This window comes from Hyperolius riggenbachi, chromosome 6, assembly GCF_040937935.1.
Source record: "Hyperolius riggenbachi isolate aHypRig1 chromosome 6, aHypRig1.pri, whole genome shotgun sequence".
Lineage (NCBI taxonomy): Eukaryota > Metazoa > Chordata > Amphibia > Anura > Hyperoliidae > Hyperolius > Hyperolius riggenbachi.
Window position 1 is genome coordinate 283,019,944 of NC_090651.1, and position 23,188 is coordinate 283,043,131.

At 43.1% G+C, this 23,188-nt stretch overlaps 1 protein-coding gene across 1 annotated transcript in view; it reads left to right on the forward strand.

Moving 5' to 3' along the window:
* SIK2 (salt inducible kinase 2) overlaps window positions 1–23,188 on the forward strand; it is a 212,251-nt gene that overhangs the window by 62,659 nt on the left and 126,404 nt on the right. Inside the window, exons 2-3 of the mRNA XM_068240935.1 lie at window positions 13,549–13,665; window positions 17,643–17,706. Coding sequence (XP_068097036.1) covers window positions 13,549–13,665; window positions 17,643–17,706 — 181 coding nt within the window. The remainder of the gene's footprint in view (window positions 1–13,548; window positions 13,666–17,642; window positions 17,707–23,188) is intronic.

Consider the following 23,188-nt stretch of genomic DNA (forward strand, 5'->3'; position numbering starts at 1 on the left):
TTAAAAGATTTTACAAAGGACAAACACTGACTAAATCATTTATACATAATTATTGTAAAAATGAAGCACTTTTTTTATAACATTATTTTCACTGGAGTTCCTCTTTAAAGGGAACCTGAAGCGGGGAAAATGTATTTAAAATAAATAATACAAATAAAAATCACATGACGCAGCTGCAAATTAATATTACATACTAAACTCACCGTCAGTTCCTCTCTGAAGCTCCACATTTTCTTCTTACAGTGATCCCTTCCAGTTCTGACAATATTTTGTCAGAACTGAAATATACCAGCTGCTGTCAGTTATATATCAGCAGTTGTCAGTTACAACTGAATGTGCAAGGTAATTTCCATGTTTCCTTATGGCTCAAGTGGGTGATATTACAGTTCAACAGTGTGCTGACCAGGAAGCTGTTATGGGGTAATGGCCATTTTTAAAATGGAGGGCGGAGAAATCCATTGATCACATTGGACAAATGGGATGCAGGAGAGGAGAAAGAGATTGAGTAGTAGACTACACAGGAGGTAAGTATGACCTGTGTATGGTTATTTTGACTTTTAATTTTTAGTTCAGGTTCTCTTTAAAGACCACTATCGCAAAAAAAAAGTAGGCAGTTAAAATGTGACTGAACCGACAGGTTTTGGGCCAGTCCATCTCCTCATTGGGTATTCTTGGGGGGGTTTTCTTTTCAACAGCATTTCCTGAACAACAGTTTAACTTCCAAAATAGTAAGATACCAGCCAGCCTCCCTAATCATTTGCACACTATTTTGTCATTTAGTCTTTGTAACTGCTGTTCAGAAAAGGCTGTTGAAAACAAAGAAACCCCTGAGAATTCTCCATGAGGAAATCGACGGGCCCAAAACCTGTGAGTTCTTTTAGATTTTAACTGCCTACTTTTTTCGCAATAGTGATCCTTTACGTTTAGTAATCTATTATTATTTTAACTGTTTGCCGTCCATCCTGAAATTTTGATCCTCAGTCTCCTGTATTAGTGTCACCTGTTGCTTTCCCTGACACCATTTGTAACCGTTGATCCTTTAGAAAAGTTCAGGTCAGACCAACAATACATGTTTTATGGAGATCTACAGATGTAGTTAATTGAAGACACCAATTAACTCATCTGTAAATATTTGTGGTTTTCTTGTGCAAGGAAACGAAAAGGGACACTGAGAGCTCAATATAGTATAGTATGTTGTAATGTCAAGAAGAAATGAACAACGTATAAGTAATTATACTCACAAACGTAGGTTACCACAAAGGCAACCACTGTATAGGCAGGTGGGGATCTCAGAACCTGACCCCACTCAGGTTAATAAGTTGCTCTCTGTAGATAGGAAACAAAGGGGAAGCACCCCTCCACCAAGGGTGGACTTTACAGTGTGACACAGGTTGAAACAGAGGTGCCAAAGTCAGGATAAAATATTTAAAAAATGGTTAAAAAAAAAAAGTGGTACTCGAATAAATGTTATTGTTGACTAAAAATCAACAGAATCGGTGTCTACTGAATTGGGAGGCAAGTCCACCACAACCTCCTTTTGGTTTTCTGCAAAACGTGCACTGTTGGTGGTACTTGAGGACTGAGTTGAGGAACCCTGGTCTAGAGTACACCACTTTCTCAACCTTATTTGATGCGTTCTTTGAGGAGCAGTGAGGGTGGGCAAGAGACAGGAGAGGTAAAAGTGGAAAGAGTGCATTCCAACATAGACGTTTTCTACACTCTTTTCAGATCATGTAGTTGTAACTGTTGAGACACATTTTGCAAATGCAGAAAAATCTTAGAAATCCTGCATAGACTTTAGCGTGTTATACATAGAGCATTTTGTATTCCTCCTTTCTGGAGAAGAACGCGTTGTCCATCTGCCAGCTCTATGCAGTAGATGTGGGTAGAGATTTAGTTACTGAAGTCATTAACAGTATAGCCATGTCATCATGTGAGTTTAGCAAAACCAACATGAAGAAGCCAACGCGAGTCTTGACAAAGGCCTGTTGTTTGTTTTATTATTATTTATTAACCCTCATTATTTAACCACAAGGCCTCTCCTCCTGCTTTTGGCTGCCTACTCATGTCGTTTTGGAAGCAGCAGAATAGAGAACGTGAATGAACTGGAATGTGATGACTGTAAGCCCGGCTTGGCTCCAGGCTGGGAATGGAAGCATTGGGACACGTCCTAGCTGTGAACGCCATGCCAGGATACTTATGTGCTGGAGAAAGCAGGCTCCATGTCTGCAGCATGGGACATATATCTGGGCAACCTGCTGCTGATTACTGGCACAGGCTGTCTGCTTTCAGGAAATCATCTCATTTGGTGTAATAGCCTTGGTATTTTGGTTCTCATAAATTTAAGCATTAGAAGCCGTTTGCTAAAAAGCCAGAAACATGTCTGTAAATTGCCTTGAGTGTTTTATTTAAAGTACACTTGTCATGATTTTCTTTAGCAAAATAAACCAAGCTCTGCCTACCACATGTTCTAAATGGCCGCCTTATTTTAAAAGCAACTGCTATTGCTTAGAGTGGGTGAATAATCTGGTCTGTCAATTTGGTCTTGTCTCCGTCCAATCAGCTACTTCCCTTCATGGGGAGTCCACCCTTCTTCTTAGTTCCAGTGCTTGATCGTGTGACTCTTATAGTGAGCACTATATTAGTCTTGCTCCTCCTAATGCTGTCTCTATCATCCCTTTTTCTCTTTCCTGCTTTCTGATGTACAATATACAAGAAAAGCCAGAATTTGCATACGTTGAGAATGGGTCCACCTCTTCAACCTTTCAAGCCTCTTTTAGTGTAATGAGTGGCTTTGCTTAACCATATGGACCAGTGCTGAATTCACTTTAATTTAAAAATCAGATTTAAGCACCTTAAGGCTGCTTCCACACAGGGACGTTACAGGTGCACGTTAGTGCACGTTAGTACATGTAACGCTGCATGTTCTTCAGAACGTGCAGCATACTATAGCATTCCAGCGGCTTAAGCCGCGTTAGACTGTTTGCACATGCTCAGTGTTGGGGCGGAGAGGAGGTGGGGACAGGCTGCTACGTAGCCGCGCACATGGCTACTCAATATGCACTGCACTGGTGGCCGCTGATTGGCTGGCGGTACCACGTGATGCAAAGTTTTCACTCCGCATCACGTGGTCCCGCCGGCCAATCAGCGCCACTCTCACTGCCCTAATGCGGAAAAAGCCGCTTAACGCGGCTCACTCAACGTCCTCTACCAACACCGGCAGGCATTGCGTTAGGGGACATTATGCGACCATAACGTCCACTATAACGCAACGTCCCGGTGTGTAACTAGCCTTAAGCTAGGCTCACAACCTGGATGGTCACAGTGGATCTGATGTATGATCCACTGTCTGTCCACATCCATTGGTTACCGATGTAATGGAAATGGAGATTGTCAATGAGTTGATGCATTATTATGCAAATGTAGGCAGTTTGAAAATGGACCAATTCAATCCCGCCATGGTGGAGTTTACTTTGTCTAAAATTTGTAGAATCCTGCATCAACTCTTTTTTTTTTTTAGCATCTCATTTACCATCCCTAAAAGGAGATGTCATAGATACCGTTGCCATCTAAGATGTGTCCATTTCTGTGTGATGTCGGGAAAAGTCATGAAGAACGGAATTTTGCGTTCCGCTATCCCAATGGACACTTTGAAAATATACATGCCTAACTGGATCTACAGATAACATAGGATCAGTCAACATGCCCACTCCTGCCTTAGTGCCTATGACGGAAAACGGTCTGATTTGGTCTCTGTTGTGAATCTAGCCCAGGCATGGGCAAACCTGTCCCTCCAGCTGTTGAGAAACTACAAGTCCCACAATGCATTGCAGGAGTCTGACAGCCACAGTCATGACTCACAAAGGCAAATTCATTGTGGGATTTGTAGTTCCTGAACAGCTGGAGGGCCAAGTTTGTCCATTCCTGAACTAGCCTAACAGCGAGGTGTTAGTGGCTGTCCCTGCTCTCCCCTCAAATGCCCAGTGCTGAAGATACTGAGCTGCATGGCTCACAGCACACTTTTATGGCTAAGCGGTGGCACAGTAGGCAAGATGCGGCTTGCAGTTTTTTGAGGGTGCCACTAGGCTACGGCCAAATAGTCTTTAGTAGTGGTCTAAAGCCCCCTGTACTTCACAGTTCTGCTAACATGTTTCCAGCCACAGCGGGACAGCTCCACCCTTGTAAATAGACTCTTAAAGGACAACTGTAACAAAAGGGATATGGAGGCTGCCATATTTCCTTTTAAGCAATACCAATTGCCTGGCTGTCCTGCTGATTCCCTGCCTCTAATACTTTAAGCCATAGACCCGGAACAAGCATGCAGCAGATCAGGTGTTTCTGACATTGTCAGATCTCACAAGATTAGCTGCATGCTTGTTTCTGGTGTTTTTCAGACACTACTGCAGTCAATAAGATCAGCAGGGCTGCCAGGCAACTGGTAATGTTTAAAAGGAAACAAACCTGGCAGTCTCCATATCCCTCTCATTACAGCTGTCTTTTAAGGGCCAGTTCAGATGGACAGCTGCAAGTCCACGTCGTTTAGTGCAGGGATTCACTGTGTCCCACATTGAAATGAGTGGAAGTGTTAAATTTCAATGCATTTACTGGCAATTTTGCAAGTGTTGCGGTTTCATTTTTTAAGACTGCATGTAGCTTCTAGTGTCGTTTGCGTTCGGGGTTCTGTATCCCACTGGCAGTGGCACAACAGGAACCAATGGCAAATGCTTTTTTTTTGCTCTGTTGCAGAAAAGCGTTTAGCGTCGGCTAAACACAACGCCAGAAACCAGCTGTGTGAACGGCCCCTTAAGCCTCCAATTTTACATAGTGTCTATATTTGTATTAGTAATTTTCACAGAAAATTACCCCGGTTGTGTTTTTTCTTTATTACATGACCACTTTCTGTTTCCTGGCTCTGTGACAGGCCTGCTTTAAAAGTTTGCTTCACTTTATTTTTATCTTCCAAGCATGGCTGAAATATGGATTTTGACAGACAGAGGTATGAGGCTGGGTAATTTACTTTTCTGCATGGAGTGATTGGTAAAGGCAGAGGCTGCTCTCGGGCTGAAATACAGATGTCACATCAGCTGCAGCAGGACTAGATGTGGAAGACAGAGAAGATGGATGGCTGCATTGCTAGCTGTCAGGACAGTAAAGTGTTTGCATATTATATAGCTCTGTATGATAGGCACAAGATAATTTAATCTCTAGTCTGGAGGACAAGGATTCTTCATGAACATGAGCTATTATAGTGTTTCCCCTGTATGAATGGCAGCTATGTGTGGATGTGAAAAGCAGACAAAACTGGAACAAATTGTGCTTTTTTCCCCACATTGAACTATCTCTGACCTTTCATTGGCCACGGTAAAATCGGGGTTTTTATTTCAAAAGCCTTACAGTGTTTATCGTCGTATGCCAAGCCCAATGTCACACAAATGTTATCATTGCCTTTTACCCAGTTCTTACTAGGCTCTTGGGTTTTAACAGCTACGCCTCTTCCATGGAAAAAGGGGCTTGAAGAGCACTGGAAATGTTCTCCTCCATTTAAAACTCAGCTCCAGGCAAAAATGTATTTCAAGTGCTGAGTCCCCATTCCTTTCTTATACCAGGAGACATGCTAGGAAAAAAAAATCTGGATTAGGAGAAGCAATCTTAAAATCTTTAAACGGAAGTATACAAATTACAGAGTTCTCTGGAAAGTAACACCCATTTTCAATAAAGTACTCTGTATGTTCTGATTATTTTTTCCACATGATAACCACTTTTTTGAAGCATCTATATCATTTTACACTTTTTTTTCAATTCCTTGGTTGGGGTAGCATCACACTCCCCATCTATGGGTTGGAGGAACTGAGGAAGTGGGGAGGGCTACATGTTAATGCTGCTGAACAAACCGATACCGGCATTCTGCAGTCACATGACTAGCGGTGCAGAGAGAGAAGAGATGCAAGTTTAATTATACAGAAAGGATTGTTTGCACGGCCGATGCAATGCAGCTGTTACTTAATGGACAGCTCTGGTTTGTCCCGCTGCAAGCAGAAAGGCTCACTTGGGTAGGAAACAAAATAGTCTCCTCCCAGGGGATAAGTAATAATAAAAACAGCCTGATTTAAAAAAAAAAAAAAACTGTAGGTTTCAATCGTTCCAGGTAACTTTTTAAGAGCCTTGACTATCACAAGTACAACCTGATTTTAATTTGCTCCGGATTATTCGTTTTGCACTGCACTGGACAGTACAGAGTGACTTGCTAGGTGCTACTAGTGACAGCATAAATTCTAACCTTAACAGGCAATGAAGAGTCCTCCTCCTGCTTTGCTGGGCTTAAAGGAGTTGTTGCACAGGTGCTATAATTTTAGTTCCACCTATTTCATGGTAATTGCGCAAGCCTCTGCTTTTCGCCACCCTCCACTCTGAATCGGCACTATTGATGGAGACTGAAGATGACCAGGCAATAAAACTAAATTTCAGGTTTTGTTTGGTTTTGTGAAATAAAACCTGAAAGAAGTACGTGGAGTTGCCTGAATAATCCTGTGTTATGATTATTATACTTCCTAGCTGTAGTTAGAATGTAATCAGGTTTTCTAGATGGCACGCAGTTCTTGGAATATAAGTGCAAGGTGCAAACACTTCTGCATCCATAATATAGCCTAGCAGCTTAGTAATTAAAAACCTCAGTTGTCGCCTTTCTTTAAGATACCCATATATCTAGCGATTTTTGGCGGTCAGTCACTCAATAGACAGATCTCTCTCTGGTTGAAGAGAGATCTGTTGGCCGCCATAAACCACAGGCCGATTCCTGACCAATTTCAACATGAAGTTTTTCATCAATTTGCCTCATGACCGCGCCTTGCGTGCAACGCGCCAGCAACCACGTGGGGCACAAATGCAGAAGAGGAGTCCGGACACAGCAGCAGGCGGCCGAGACAGGTCAGGTGTTAATTCCGGGACACTGAGAAGAGGTGGGGGGGTTTTGGTACATGTACACTAGGGGGGACCGCGGCTAGGGGTTGCATTATCGATCGTGAATGTTTTTGGCAGTACCCATTTTCATCCAATTCGATGGTCGATTGGCCAACAAATCTACAGATTTATGGCCACCTTTACGCTTTAAATTTTGATAACTTATCCCCAAGCAACAAGGTTTATTGAGTCAGTTTTAATGCTCTGTGGGTGTGGCTGTGGCTGCCTGGTTTGCATCATCCTTTGCCTGCTGAACTCAGCCTCTAATACTTTTAGCCATAGACCCTGAGCAAGCATGCAGATTAGATGTTTGACCGGATTTCTGCATGCTGGATCTAGATCTCTGATTTAGACAGGCAACTTGGATAAATATGGCAATCTCTAAATCACTCTCACTTCAGCTGTTCTTTAAGAGCAGATCCCTTAACAGTGAATTTGTAAATGGAAGGCAAGCTTACTTACCAGGCACTAGTTAGGGTGTACATATTCAAAATGCTATATACTGGTGCTGTGTGTTCATGTAGCTGTGTGCGCTTGTAAGTACGTAGTATTAACGAAGGCCGTCAGTGTAAAGCTAAGCATATATGTGTTAGAACGCCACTTGCTTCTTGTCAGTAAAGAATTAGGAGGACTCTCCTTGCTAGGGATAAAGCGCGTGTCCTGGAGGAGTCCTGTGGGGTGCGGGGGTAATCACGCTGTCTGTCGCAATCCCTCTGCTCCCTTGCCAGCTGTCACTGGATCCTGGAGCAGATGAATATAATTCTGAGAAATTGCTTGAATCATGAAATGTCAGCAGCTTTACTCACACTGCGTGTGTGCGACAGCACAGAGACACATGCTGCTAGCAGAGTCCACTCACACACACAGACTCGGAGATGATGCACACGCTGATGTACAGTATATCCCAGGCTGTGATTGGAAGAGATACCCACCCCCGAGAAAGAGGGCATTCTAATTGGGGGGGGGGGAGGGGCGGTACTGCTTTTCAAAATCAATTTCTCATAACAGATTTAACATTTTTATTAAAAGTAGAATGTATAAACTGAGAAGGTAGGGGAAGGTTTGGGAATTATCTATTTGCAGGGGTGTAAAGGTGGCTACTAATGATACAATTTGCCGAACAATCGTTTGCGAACGATTCTTCGTACGGATGACCGGAAATGATCATTTGGGACTACTAACAGACAAAAATCTCCTAACCAATCCGATGGCCCTTATCCAATTAACTGTCCCCACAATGCTATTTTTTCAACGATTTTTTTAATCTTTCGGACGATTGTTTTCGTGATATTAGGTAACCTCGTTTAACAAATTATGTTAAGATGCTTGACTATCCACGACAGTAGTTTAAGTTGAATGACCCTCATGACTGATCAATGGACAAGCGATCGTTCCGATGTCCATTGACCTCTGTGCAAATTACTGCAATCGTTTAAGCTCATTCATGCCCATCCATTTACGCTGTGGATTATGGGTATTATTCAGAATATTTTTGACAGTATTTTCTAACATACCTTTTGGTACATTTTTAATGGAAGATTGTTGCACAGGTATTCTAAACAGAAGGTCGAAAAGTATCTCCTAGGTAAAAATGTTGAGGTAAATAAGTGAATAAAAAGGGCCATTATCTTTAAAGTGAACCCGAGGTGAGAGTGATATGGAGGCTGCCATATTTATTTCCTTTTAAACAATACTAGTTGCCTGACAGCCCAGCTGATCTATTTAGCTGCAGTAGAACTGAATTACACCAGAAACAAGCATGCAGCTAATCTTGTCAGTTCTGACAATATTGTCAGAAACCCCTGACCTGCTGCATGCTTGTTCAGGGTCTATGGTTGATAGAATTAGAGGCAGAGGACCAGCACGGCAGCCAGGCAACTGGTATTGCTTAAAAGGAGATAAATATGGCAGCCTCAATATTATTCTTACCTCGGGTTCCCTTTAAGACCTCCGAAGAAATCTGATCAAACATTGACTAGCATGCGCCCTCCGCTAGCTTTGTGCCATTCAGTACTGTATAGAGCTATGCAGCCAATGGTGCGCTCCCACCTGCAGTCTCCCATCTTCTCGCCATGCTCGATTGTTACAAGAATGACCTTTGCCAACTGCATTTCCATTAATGTTTCAATCAAAATTCATTTGCAAAAACCCTAGTTTGTAATAAATGTTGTTTTCTTCAATGTTTTGATCCATTCGACTGTCTAAACAAATAAACATATATTTGTGGTGATACCTTTTTCATTTCATTCATTTCAAAATTTTGAATGTTTTTGTGCTGAGAAGTTGTGGAATTTATCTACTTTCTTGATAAAGGAAATGCCAAGAAAACACTGGTCCTGGCCACAACAGTTAACAAGGAAAGGGGCGGAGGGGGGGGGGGGTGTTATATTGAGCTGCAGTAGGGTATTGTACCGTGTTAGCCATCAGTAAAAGCAAGAAGTTTTAAATCAGGATGATACCATTTATTGGCTAACTACAAATGAATAAGAATAAACAAGCTTTCGGCCTTGCAGCCTTCGTCAGGTTTAAACTAACAGGATATAAACCTGACGAAGGCTGCAAGGCCGAAAGCTTGTTTATTCTTATTCATATTGAGCTGCAGGAAGGGAGAATCATTGCTGCACTTGGGGGCCTGAATGAGTTACTGGCTGCACTTTAGGGACAGGAGGGGTTAATGGCTGCAATACTTGTTACTTATGCAGTGCAGTCATTAAAGTGGACCTAAACTCTTGCACAGGACTGAAGAAAAATGCACCCTGTATGTATTTAGAGAGTTTAGGCTGTTTAAATTCACCCTCATTTGTGTCTAATCACAATGTTGTAACCAGATCTCTACTCTGAGGGTGCGTTTCCACTAGTGCGGTGGGAAATCGCTGCGGATTCTCCGCGGACGAATTCGCATGCAGGAGCGAAATCGCATGCGGTTGTATGCGAATTTTACCGCGAATTCGCATACGATTTCGCATGGATGACGCTGTGTGCGAATTTAACCATGTCAGTGCCTGTGTGCTTTTTCATTGATTCCATGCGAAATCGTATGCGAATTCGCATGAAAATTCGCATGAAAAAACACCATGCGAATTCCCTATTAAATACATTGTATGCGAATCGCATGCGTGTGTGCGGTGTCCGAATTGGGATGGCTCTGCTGAGCAGATTTTTCCTGTACAAGAAAACGCTCCGTTTTCCTGACAAGTGGACACAGGCTCATTCACTTTTATTGGTTATGCGAATTTGCATGCGGGGAACGCATGCGAATTCGCGTTAGTGGAAACGCACCCTCAGTCACACGACTGCATATGGCAGATAAGGCCATTTGAAAGCACAGGAGGTTAACAATATGTCTGCTTCCATGAATCAGGAAGTAGAGACCCTGAAGATTTATTGCAGGATTTGTATCAGCTGTAACAAATGTTTTTTTGTTTTGTTTTAAAGGTTATTATGCCTAGTACACACCGTAACATTTTCTGTTAGATTTTCTGTTAAGGGGGCCATACACTAGCCGACCAACCAACCAATCGACCATCCAATTCGATTCTAATCTAATTGGATGAAAATTGGTGCTGCCAAGTGCATGCCCGACCGACAAAGCGACCAATTTCGGGACAGAAATTGGCTACACGGTCGATTGCGCATGTTGGAAAATTTCGGGCTGAAGTTGGTTGGTCAGGTGCGCGGCGGTACGGCGGACTGAATTTGCAAACGAGTGACGAGACGATAAAACCCCCGACGCTGCTGCCGCAATGTATAAATGTATGTAGTGTAGTGCATTTATGCATTACCTGTCCAATGTCAGCCTCCACGCGGTTTCCGTCCATCTCGCCAGGTTCCACATACACGCCGGCGGCGCTATGTCTGACGTCACGAAGGGGCATAGCGTCTGACGTCAGACGCTATGCGCCGCTAGCATGTATGCGGCTTACCGGCGAGATGGACAGACACCGTGCGGAAGCTGCTACAGGACAGGTAATGTATGAATGCACTACACTACATACTGTACATTTATACATTTTGGGGGCAGTGGCGGGGCGGACGCGGCGGCTCAGCCAATTCCCTGATGATTTCATGCTGAAATCGGATGGGAATCGGCCTGTAGTGTATGGGCAGATTCAACTAGAGACACATTTATCTCTAATCAGATTATGTATCTGGCAGGTAAATCTAAAGGTACATACACACGTCTGATTTGCGCAAACGACCCATCGTTTTGACGTCCGAACGACGGGTCGTTTGAGCAAATCCGACGTGTGTACGCACCTTAACAGAGAATTGTATGGTGTGTACCTAGCATTATGCTGTTGTGTATCTCTTTTAGAGCAGAGAGGACGTTCTGAGTTCAGGTCTGCTTTAACACCTCCTGGTCCCCAAGTGCAGCTGTTAAGTGTAGCCATTAACTTTGCTTATGAAGTAGCTGTGTGTCTTGAGACTGCTCTTTTTATTATTTTGCATTTATATAGTGGCCACATCGTCCGCTGCGCTGTACAGAGTATATTCTCTTGTCACTAAACTGTCCCTCAGAGGGCTCACAATTTAATCCCTCCCATAGTCTTGCGTCTATGTATGTATTGTAGTCTAGGGCCAATTTAGGGCGAAGCCAATTAACTTATCTGTATGTTTTGGGGGATGTGGGAGGAAAGCGGAGTGCCTGGAAGAAACACGCAGACACGGGGAGAACATATAAATTCCTTGCAGATAGTGCCCTGGCTGGGATTTGAACCGGGAACCCAATGCTGAAAGGCCAGAGTGCGAACCACAACACCACCGTGCCGCCTGTTCATTAGTAGTGGCTCAGTAGTAGGACAGCTGTACTCTGTACTCCCGCAATTCAGTCTTTTGTCTGCACATCTCTGATTTGATGTGACAGCAGATTATAGCAATGACTATCATTCTCTACTCAGGAGTCCCATCTGCTTGCAACAAATGCTAAACAATAAAAAAACGCAACACATTTAATAGAAAAAAAAACAATTTAAGCAACCTGTTTATCACACGCACACTTATGCTGGGAATACACGGTTCGTTTTTGCCTTCGTTTAAACCTTCGTTTCGATTGTGCCTTTTGTCCTTTTCGATCTCGAAATAATCGGTCATACGGTTAATATCACCACCCACGGTTTCGTTTTTTTTTTCGATTCTGATGGTTTCGTTTTTCAAATGATCGAAGGCTGCAAAGAAACGAAACGAAAATCCCTTTTTACAGGGACGGACTAGCATAAACGAATATATAATCGATCTGAACAGCCATCAAGCCTACCAATGGCTCGATTAGATGGATAAAGAGAGATAATATCAAACATGTTCGATCACTTGTCGTTCGTTTTTGGGGTCTATTAATCGAAACTATAATGAGATTATGACTATTTTCACATACGTTTTCAACACTCGATTCGTTTACCGAACGAATCGAAGGTTTAAACGAAGGCAAAAACGAACCGTGTATTCCCAGCATTAGGCTGAGTTCCCACTACAAATCACAGTCACTTAGCGCTTTGCGGTTGCTTTTGTGATTTTTGCAATGCTATTTTTTTTTTTTGCAGAACAATTTTTGAAGGAATTGCTCTGAAAATGCTGCATGTAGCGCAGTTGTGAATTTAAGGGAAAAAAAACACTAGTGCTTTGCCGATCGGCAATCACAACTAATGTGAACCAGCCCTAACACTCACAGCAGACACACGCACCGATACACACCAATACATATGCCTAGGACCCACAATGCAATTTTCCATCATATTGACGGTTGAATCGATTCTTTCCGACAGGTCTAATCTGATTTCTGTTTTTCTGATCGATTTTTCCGATTACTATGGGCAGCACGGTGGCATAGTGGTTAGCACTCTCGCCTTGCAGCGCTGGGTCCCTGGTTTGAATCCCAGCCAGGTCAACATCTGCAAGGAGTTTGTATGTTCTCCCTGTGTCTTTGGGTTTCCTCCGGGCACTCCTGTTTCCTTCCACGTCCCAAAAACCTACAGATTGAGTTAATTGCCTTCCCCCTAAATTGGCCCTAAACTATGTTACATGCACTATACGATACAGACGTAGACATAAGACTATGGTAGGGACTAGATTGTGAGCCCCTCTTAGACAATATACTCTGTACAGCGCTGTGTAATATTTCGGCGCTATATAAATACTAAAATAAATTCTATACAAAATCGATCGGAAATGAGATCAGACCTGTCAGAAAGAATCAATTCAACTGTCATCCTAATGCTGGAAATACACGGCTCGATTTTTGCGTCCGATCGTTTTCCGCGCTAGATTCTGCTGGCGATTCTTTTATCTTTTGCTTGTTTTTCTTATCTTTTTCCATTGTCTCCCGTTCAGAATCGAGTGCGGAAACGATCGGGCGGGAAATCGGCCGTGTCGGAAATTATCAATCGAGCCATCTAAATGGCTCTAAATCGAGCCGGCATAAGGGAAAAATTGCATCATGTGTACCTAGCTTTAGTCCAGAGAGACACACACTGTCTCTCACTCCCCTTTAACAACAAAGGGCAAACTTTCATGGACTAATTTGCAGATAAGGGGTTTATTTCTACTTGAGCCTCAAGCTGATTTACTTGCTAAAGACATTTTGTGTTCATTCTGCAGGTGGCAATAAAGATTATTGACAAGTCTCAGCTGGATGCTGTGAATTTGGAGAAGATCTACAGAGAAGTGCAAATAATGAAGATGCTGGACCATCCTCACATTATCAAGCTTTACCAGGTAATTAAATGAATCCAACTCCGATCAGAACGAAGCTGTATTAAGCCGTCAATAAGATGCATGACCGTTCCATTGTATCTGTTGCTGCTGCTTTGTATGGGACGCTTTATGTGGTTTCAGGAGCCCTCTGGGGACTACATTACAGTATCTGAGCTGGGAATACATTATCCTTCACCTTCCCTGCTGTCACAGTAGATGAATTTTTCATCGCCTGGACTGGGACACAAAGGTTATACAGGGACGAGACCTTTAAGATACAGCGAAGGGATGAATCAGCAGCTCTCATGCGGGACGCATCAGTGGGGCAGATTAAATGAGAATTCCATACTGCATATTCATTCATGCCCAGAGAGGGAATGAGCAGCGCTCCACTTGTCATGTCGCTTTCTCTAGAATTCTCGTATTCACAGGAAGTTGTTTTATGGGCTCCATATAATGAGATGTGGTAAGAAATATGGTGACTGACACAACTTTCATAAGCCTCTCATAGTTTCCTTAAAGCAGACCTGAACTCGCAACTTCCTCTCTGCCGTAAAATATACGCAACAGCATAATAACCTCTAAAGAAAAACATTTATTTGTTACTGCTGATATAAATCTGCAGTGTGTCTACTTTCTGCTTTCATGGAAGCAGGCCTCTTGCTAACACCCTTTGTTTTCAAATCAGATGTTCTGCTTTGGCAGAAGATTCCTGAGCTGAAGCAGCTAATGAGATTAAATTACAGTGGTGATTAGTCACAGGTGAGGGGGTATTAGCATACTGGTAAGGCTGTTGCCTTTGATTTAGGATTGGAGACTTTGCCAAGGGTTCAAATCCTATGTCAAGCCAATACATAAAACAGTAAGGAGTCTTTGGGCAAGGCTCCCCAATGATCCTGGTCACCTGTGGAGCTGTGCCTTAAGGGGCTGCAGCTCTAGCAGGAGAGTCCGCCCCGAGAAAAGCGCAATATAAATGTTCTGTGTACACCACAATATTCGTGCACAAATTGAACCATGCGTCAGTTGCACATAAAATCATTGTGTTCAAAGAAGCAAAACAATAAAATATCAATGTCACACAAAAACATAACTCCATGAATATTTACTGGAATGGACGGACTATTTAGCGGAACAGACACATACACCTCCACACTGAACCCTGAGACTGACCCACCAAATCCCTGGGGTTCAATCAAATACAGGTGAAGAAGCACTGTGCCAGGATTGGGGCTAACCATCTGGTGAGGTGTGCCTTGCATGCACCTGTGTTCTTTTCACACAGTAGCTCATAGTGGTCATGTTACAGATGATATCACACTCTCGCAGTGCTCCTGCAATGCAGAATCGGTAATGTCTCACTAGGCTTTTTTTTTTGGACTTCAGAAACACACCTTTAAAGAGAACCAGAGGTGGGATTTAAGAATACTATTAGGGCACAGAGGCTGGTTCTGCATATAATTATCCGCCTCTGTTACTATACTGTGCCCCCCACCCCCCAGGCCCCCTATGCGCTTTGCTGTCCCCCAGAAAAAAAATGCAGTGCTAGCGACATGCAGCGTGTCGCTAGCAGGCTGTTTACATCCAGGCTGTCAATTACCGCCGCTCCCCCGCCTCCTCTATGTCGCTGCTCCCCGCCTGCGTCCCTTCCCTCCCTGCCTCCGTAAGCTGATTGGAGGGAAGGGACGCAGGCAGGGAGTGGCGATATAGAGGTGGGGAGTGGCGGTAAATGACAGCCTGGATGTAAACAGCCTGCTGTCCCCCTGAAAAAAAAAAGCCGTGCTAGCAACATGTAGCGCTTCGCTAGCATGGCGTTTTTTTTTTCTGGGGGACAGCAGAGTGCAGGAGGGGCCTGGGGTGGCACAGTATAGTAACAGAGGCGGATTTATATGCAGAACCAGCCTCTGTCCTAATAGCATTCTTAAAACCCAGCTCAGGTTCTCTTTAAAGGTGTGTTTCTGAAGTACAAAAAAAGAGAGAGCTCAGCTCGGGTTCACTTTAATAAACATTGTGAATTTTACAAAAAACTGCCATGCCTTAAAGGGGAACTGAAGAGAGAGGAGGCTGCCATATTTATTTCCTTTTAATCAATACCAGTTGCCTGTCAGCCCTGCTGGTCTATTTCTCTGCAGTAGTATCTGAATAACACCAGAAACAAGCATGCAGCTAGTCTTGTCAGATATGACTTTATAGTCTGAAACACCTGATCTGCTGCATGCTTGTTCAGGGGCTATGGCTAATAGTATTAGAGGCAGAGGATCAGCAGGGCTGCCAGGCAACTGGTATTGCTTAAAAGGAAATAAACAACATGGCAGCCTCCATATACCTCTCTCTTCAGTTCCCCTTTAAAGAAAACCTGTAACTTCAAAAAGTGCTATTTACTTTGGGAGGGGGAAGCCTCTGGTTCCTATCGAGGTTTCACCCATCATCCTCCGTCCCACGGTGGCAGCGCTGCCCCCCCCCCCCCCCCTCGAAACTACAGCCGACAAATTGTGGCGCAGTGGCACCTTCAATATTAACCTCCCCCAGCTCCAGCGCAGTAGCAGCTCCACGATGGGCTAAGCCCTCAAATATACATCACTTTTCACTTTTTTATGTTACAGAGTCTCTTTAAAGCAGGGTTCCCCAACCCTGTCCTCACGGCCCACCAACAGTACATTATTATTTTTTATTTATTATTATTATTTTTTATTTATATAGCGCCAACATCTTCCGTAGCGCTGTACATAGTACAAACAACTAATGGGGGGTACATGGTTTACAAGTCTTTTATTTCGCCTCAGGTATCCATTATGTATTCGGTGAATTTTTATTATAATCAGGGATTCATAATAAAATGCAGATGAGAACCTCTAAGTTGGATCAGTGGTTATTAAATATCTGTTGTCCGTTGGCCACCTTAAACAGGGTCAATAAAGGAGTTCTTAAAAAAACGACTACTACAGTTGGCTTATAACCGACTGAAGAGCATAAAAACATCAGTAATTACTAATGAAGTAGATAGTACCTGCATCGGGGCCTGTTCAGTCACAAACCATTACTTATTACACAATTCCAGGAAGCAGCTACATGGAATGCACTAACCTCCAAAATGATGTCTTAAATTGCCAAAATAAAGTCTAAACATCACACAAGCCAGCATTGAGCAACTGTTCTAATCTGCTACAGATCTTCTAGTGTGTGTGTGTGTGTGTGTGTGTGTGTGTGTGTGTGTGTGTGTGTGTGTGTGTGTGTGTGTGTGTGTGTGTGTGTGTGTGTGTGTGTGTGTGTGTGTGTAAATATTTTTATTTTTTTCGCCATTTTGCATTTAACCAGCTGTTTAAGTATGTGGCTTAGTTGATACTGTTTATTACTATGACTGTATGTAGAGTGAGGCATGTATGAAAGCATACATTGTCTGCATTGTGTTATTTATATGTTTTGGGGGGGGGGGGGCGGTGTTTGTGATTGTATGAGAGGTTGATTTTTTTTTTTCGTGTGTGTGGCGCTACTTTACACATTTTATGAGTCATTTGTCCTTTTGGATGTGTGTACCAGGATTTACTTCCCACTTTTATATGGAGGTGAAATTTGCAAATACCTTCTGTTTTTACATTTTTCTTGCAGTTTCCTGCTTTTTTTTTTTTTTTTTTTCTTTTTGTGTACGGTGTGTGTGTCTGTGTGTAATTTTTGTGTCCTTAGTAATTGTTGTTGTTTTTTCTGTTTGTTTGTTTGTTTGTTTTAAAAACAAAGGCTTCCTAATGCTAGCCATCAATTGAGTTTGAATCCCTTTTACAAACTTTATTAAACCCTATGTTTGTGTGTTTGTGGGATGAGGAACAGCACTTTACAGTACATTATATTTCTGCTTTATCAATGAGCCTCAGTGTATGCGCTATTAGCTTTCTGGTTACTGGAAATGCAGCGATGTGTGTTTATGTTTTGGAAGTCAAATATTGTAACTGTTTTGCGACGTTACAGACATTTTCACCTGGACAATAACTGTTGTATGATTTCATTAGGTCATGGAAACCAAAAACATGCTCTACCTAGTGACAGAATATGCCAAAAATGGAGAGATCTTTGGTAAGTCCCTGGATTCTTTACTCTATCGCCTTATAATGCCTTATGATGTATATTTGCACACACCCTAGGAAACTCTGTACCCTGTAAGACAAGCACTCTATTGTGTGCAATTTTATGGTTGTGACATGCAGTTCAGGTGTGCCTAACCTAATTGAAAATGGTTACCAAGAAATTCTTTGTCACAGTATTAATAGGATATGCAAACCAATCTGTATGCGAAACTGACATTCAAATATTGGTTAAAGATAGCTATAAGCATAAAGGTCCGTACACACGCCGGACTGGAGGCAACGACGGGTCCGTCGTCACCTCCCGCTGGGTGGGCGTTCCAGCGACAGTGTGGCGTGTGTACAGTCTGTCTGCAGACTGATACGGCTGTTTCTGAGCGATCCGCCGTATCAGTCCGCCAACAGACTGTACACACGCCACACTGTCGCTGGAATGCCCACCCAGCGGGAGGTGACGACGGACCCGTCGTTGCCTCCAGTCCGGCGTGTGTACGGACCTTTTAGTCATGCGAAAATATGTACACCCCATGAAGTCCTTTATTGATAAATGTTGACATATTGATGTCTAATCTTGTTTTTGTTTCATCTGTTGTAAATAAAGTGATTTAAGTGTAGGTAAACAACCTTGATTTACTCAGAAGATAGCAACAAAAATTGTATTCTGAGGAAAAATGTAGCAAACCCCACCCGCTAATGGTTAGTATTAAGGTTTGTACACACGCTGGACTGGAGGCAACGACGGGTCCGTCATCACCTCCCGCTGGGTGGGCGTTCCAGCGACAGTCTGGCGTGTGTACAGTCTGTCTGCAGACTGATACGGCTGTTTCTGAGCGATCCGCCCGGCGGATCACTCAGAAACAGCCGTATCAGTCCGCCGACAGACTATACACACGCCGGACTGTCTCTGGAACGCCCACCCAGCGGGAGGTGACGACGGACCCATCGTTGCCTCCAGTCCGGCGTGTGTACGGACCTTTACCCCCTTTGACTGAAGTAACTGCAGTCAGATGCTTCTTGTAACCATCTACCAGAGTCTGACATCTTTCTGAGGAAAGTTTGCCTCACTCCTCAATGCAAAATTCTTTTAAGCTGTGAGATGTTCGAGTAGTTTCTTACAAGCCATTTCAAGTCACCACACAGCATGTCCATGAGATTAAAGAGGAGTTGTCAGCCATATAGAGGAGTTGTCAGCCATATAATCTCAGAAAAAACAAACATATATAGAAGTAGATAAATACCATGCTCTACGTACAAAAAATATATATTGCACTGTCGGTGTTGTGATTTTTCTACAGTAAAAAAAAGAAAATCCTTCTTAGCATTTCCCATTTTAGTCCTGATGTAATTTCCTCCCTTAGGGCTGGTGCACACCAAAACCCGCTAGCAGATCCGCAAAATGCTAGCAGATTTTGAAACGCTTTTTCTTCTTTTTCTGTAGCGTTTCAGCTAGCGTTTTGCGGTTTTGTCTAGCGGTTTTATTATAGTAGATTTCCTGTATTGTTACAGTAAAGCTGTTACTGAACAGCTACTGTAACAAAAACCGCCTGGCAAACCGCTCTGAAGTGCCGTTTTTCAGAGCGGTTTGCGTTTTTCCTATACTTAACATTGAGGCAGAAACGCATCCGCAATCCAAAAAATGCCTCACCCAGGCATTTTTCGTTTCTGCAAAACGCCTCCCGCTCTGGTGTGCACCACCCCATTGAGATACATTGACCAAGCAGATCCGCAGCCGCAAGCGGATCTGAAAACGCCCAAAAAGCCGCTCGGTGTGCACCAGCCCTTACTCTGCCTGATTGTGTATGCATTGCTTGCCCTTCACTATAGAAAGTGCATTGTTTCAGCATAATAAATATTGGCCAATAAAACAGGAACAGATGTTTGGGAGGGGAAAACAGGCGGGAAAGAGACTTTAAGAGGAGTTGGGGGCCCTTTTCTACTAGCAAGCGTGATCGCAAGCGCAAATCACCTGCGCTTGCGATCTCGCAATCGCCTTTTTCCACTGTCTGCATTCTGCTGTACCGCCGTCGGGAATGTAACGCGATCGCAACGAGAATCGTGCTGGATGGCGAAAACAAATAGCGAACGAAGCGCCATAGTGGAAAATGAGCACTGCGATTTACATGTTATCGCGGTGCTCTAGCGATCAGAAAAACTGCTGCGATCCACTTTTTGAATCTGATCGCAGCCAGTGGAAAAGGGGCCCTACATCGAAAAACTGTAAAATTTTAAATATGTGCAAACATATACAAATAAGTACATTTTTTCCAGAGTAAAATGAGCCATAAATTAATTTTCTCCTATGTTGTCACTTACAGTAGGCAGTAGAAATCTGACAGAAGTGACAGGTTTTGGACTAGTCCATCTCTTCATAGGGGATTCTCAGCAACGCTTTTATTCTTTATAAAGATATTCCCGAAAAAGGATTTAAACAGTGATGCTGGCCAGCTTCCCTGCTACCTACACAGTTTTTTGCCAGTTGGACAGAGCAACTGCCATTCACCAAGTGCTTTTGAAAATAAATAAATTCCTGAGAATCCCCTATAAAGAGATGGACTAGTCCAAAACCTGTCACTTCTGTCAGATTTCTACTACTTACTGTAAGTGACAGCAACATAGGAGAACAGTAATTTATGGCTCATTTTACTCTGGAAAAAAATGTACTACTTATTTGTTTGCACATATTTTAAAATTTACTATTTTTTTTGCTGTAGTGCTCCTTTAAGTGTGAGGGTAGAGTAGAGAAGCAAAAAAGGACAACCCAGCATGCCCTGCCACTTCCTTATGCGTACCAAATTTTGTGTGTACCAAATAAGTCAGGTAAACTGGTAAATGATCCTTTATGAACAAGAAAAGTAATAGCGATTTTAACTTTTGGATTGCCTGATTAGCATCGTTAGTACTTGTTTACCAGATAAAAATAAATAGATTTTTTTTATTTTATGCCCGACCGATACACTTTAAGATCTGGGCTTTTACGTGACCACTCCAGGATTCTCTATATTAGTCTTTGTTGGATTTACTGGTATATTTTGGGTCATTGTTGTGTTGCAGAGTCCAGTTCTGCTTCAGTTGTAATTTTCTTACAGATGGTCTCACATGTTCCTCAAGCACCCTCTGATACACTGTAGAATTCATGGTGTATTCTATGATGGTGAGCTGGCCAGGTCCTGCTGCAGTCAGGCTTCTCTAAACTATTCTTCACAGTTGGTATCCGGTTCTTTTCCTGGAATGCTGTATTTGGTTTCCACCAAATATGACCTATTTTCTGGTGTCCAAAAAATTCAACTCTAGACTCATCTGTCCAAAGCTTTTATTCCAGAAGTGCTTGGCCCTTATTCAATTAACTTTTCCCCCTAAGTTTTCTCCTAGATGATATTTTCACACCATATCAATACATTGCCTTTTAAACCACCAGCAAGCAAGAAAATACTTGAATGTACTTTTCACTTATTTTTTGGTACTTTTTCAATTGCAAAGTGCTGAAAAGTTATTTTACAGAGAAGATGAAAATTATCTTCTAGGAGAAAACTTAACCTCCTTGGCGGTAACCCCGTGTGTGACACGGGGTAAGCCGCTGGAGGGTGCCGCTCAGGCCCTGCTGGGCCGATTTTCATAATTTTTTTTTTTGCTGGACGCAGCTAGCACTTTGCTAGCTGCGCCAGCACTATGATCGCCGCCGGGCCCCTGCCCGATCGCCGCTATCTGCTGCGGCGCGCCCCCCCCCCCCCCCCCAGACCCCAGAGCTGCCTGGCCAATCAGTGCCAGGCAGCGCCGAGGGGTGGCCCGGGACTCCCAATGACGTCCCGACGTCAGTGACGTCGGTGACGTCATCCCGCCCCGTCGCCATGGCGACGGGGGAAGCCCTCCAGGAAATCCCGTTCTATGAACGGGATTTCCTGATCGGAGATCGCCGAAGGCGATCGAAGCGGGCGGGGGGATGCCGCTCAGCAGCGGCTATCATGTAGCGAGCCCTCGGCTCGCTACATGATTAAAAAAAAAAATTTTTTTTTAAAAACTGCTGCGCTCCCTCCTGGCGGTATTTTTCATACCGCCAAGGAGGTTAAGAGAAAAAATTAATTTAATAAGGGCTCCTAGTTTTCTCCTAGGAGATCATTTTTCATCTCCTGCATAAAATAACTTTTCAGCACTTTGCAACTGAAAAAGTACCAAAAAGTAGGTGAAAAAGTACTATCAACATTACTTTGAGTATTTTCTTGTTTGCTGGTGGTTTAAAAGGCGCTTTATTGTCAATTTTCAAAATATCACCTAGGAGAAAACAAAGGCGAAAAAGTGAATTGCAAATGGGCCTTGGTCTTTGTCCATGTTCTCTCTGGCAAACTGTTCTTATGCTGGGTACACACAATGCAATTTGGGTGATATGCGTGATGACATGTTCGTGTTTTTGAAGAACTTCTTTTAGGGCTCGTTTCCACTATTGCGATGCGGAATCGCCTCGATTCCACCGCTGATGAAATCGCATGCGGATGCAATTACCCATGCGTTTTTGCCGCGAATTCGCATAGGTGAGGATATATGCGATTTTAACCATGTCACTGCCTGTGTGAATTTACATTGGTACCTATGCGAATTCACATGCGATTTCCCTATTAAATACTTTGCATGCGATTCGCATGCATTCCACTCGCAGGCGAATTCTGCGGCTCTTTTGTGCATTTTTTTCACCCCTGAAAAAAACGCTCCTCAACAACGCTACAGTGGAAACAGGCCCATCCACTTGCATTACATGTGCGAATCCGCATGCGTTGGACGCATGCAGATTCGCGATAGTGGAAACGAGCCCTAAGCATCTTGCGGTCTGCTCTTGGGGTAAACTTGCTTCGATGGTGAGACCTGCCCATGTTGGCAGTTGTTTTGAAAGTCCTCCACTATTTTCCAGACGATGGAATGGCTGTTAGCAAATTCTTTTGAGATCTATTTAGATCCCTTACCAGACAATCTTCTTCCTGAAGGCTTTAGACCGCTCTTTTGATCTCACTGTCACCTCAACAGTCAGGAGAACACCAAACTAAATGTCTGATGCTAAAGTAGAGCAAACCTTCAAAATGCAGAGTCATGATGTTCTAATCACGGGCACCTGTAGTGATGCACCTGTGTGTTTGAGCAAATGGCATTTTTGTAGAATTTCATTTTACAGGTGATTTTGAAAAGTCTTCAGATTTGTTTAGTTATATTACTAGAATCTTCCAGTATAGCTAAACTTTTTAGATTAGCCATGTGTCCAAGAATGTTAAAAAACCTCAAGGCTTTCACAGGGTATCCTAATATTTTTCACATGACTGTATATCTGTGCTATGGTACAAGGTTAGGTATTATTCTTTGGTGTACAGACAGCCCACAAGTTCACATCATTGCCATTGGATTTGTATTTCTAGACCAGATGTGATTACAGCATGAGGACACTACCATTTAGCATCTTCCATGCATTTGTTATAGCTGTGCATGTATATGCATAT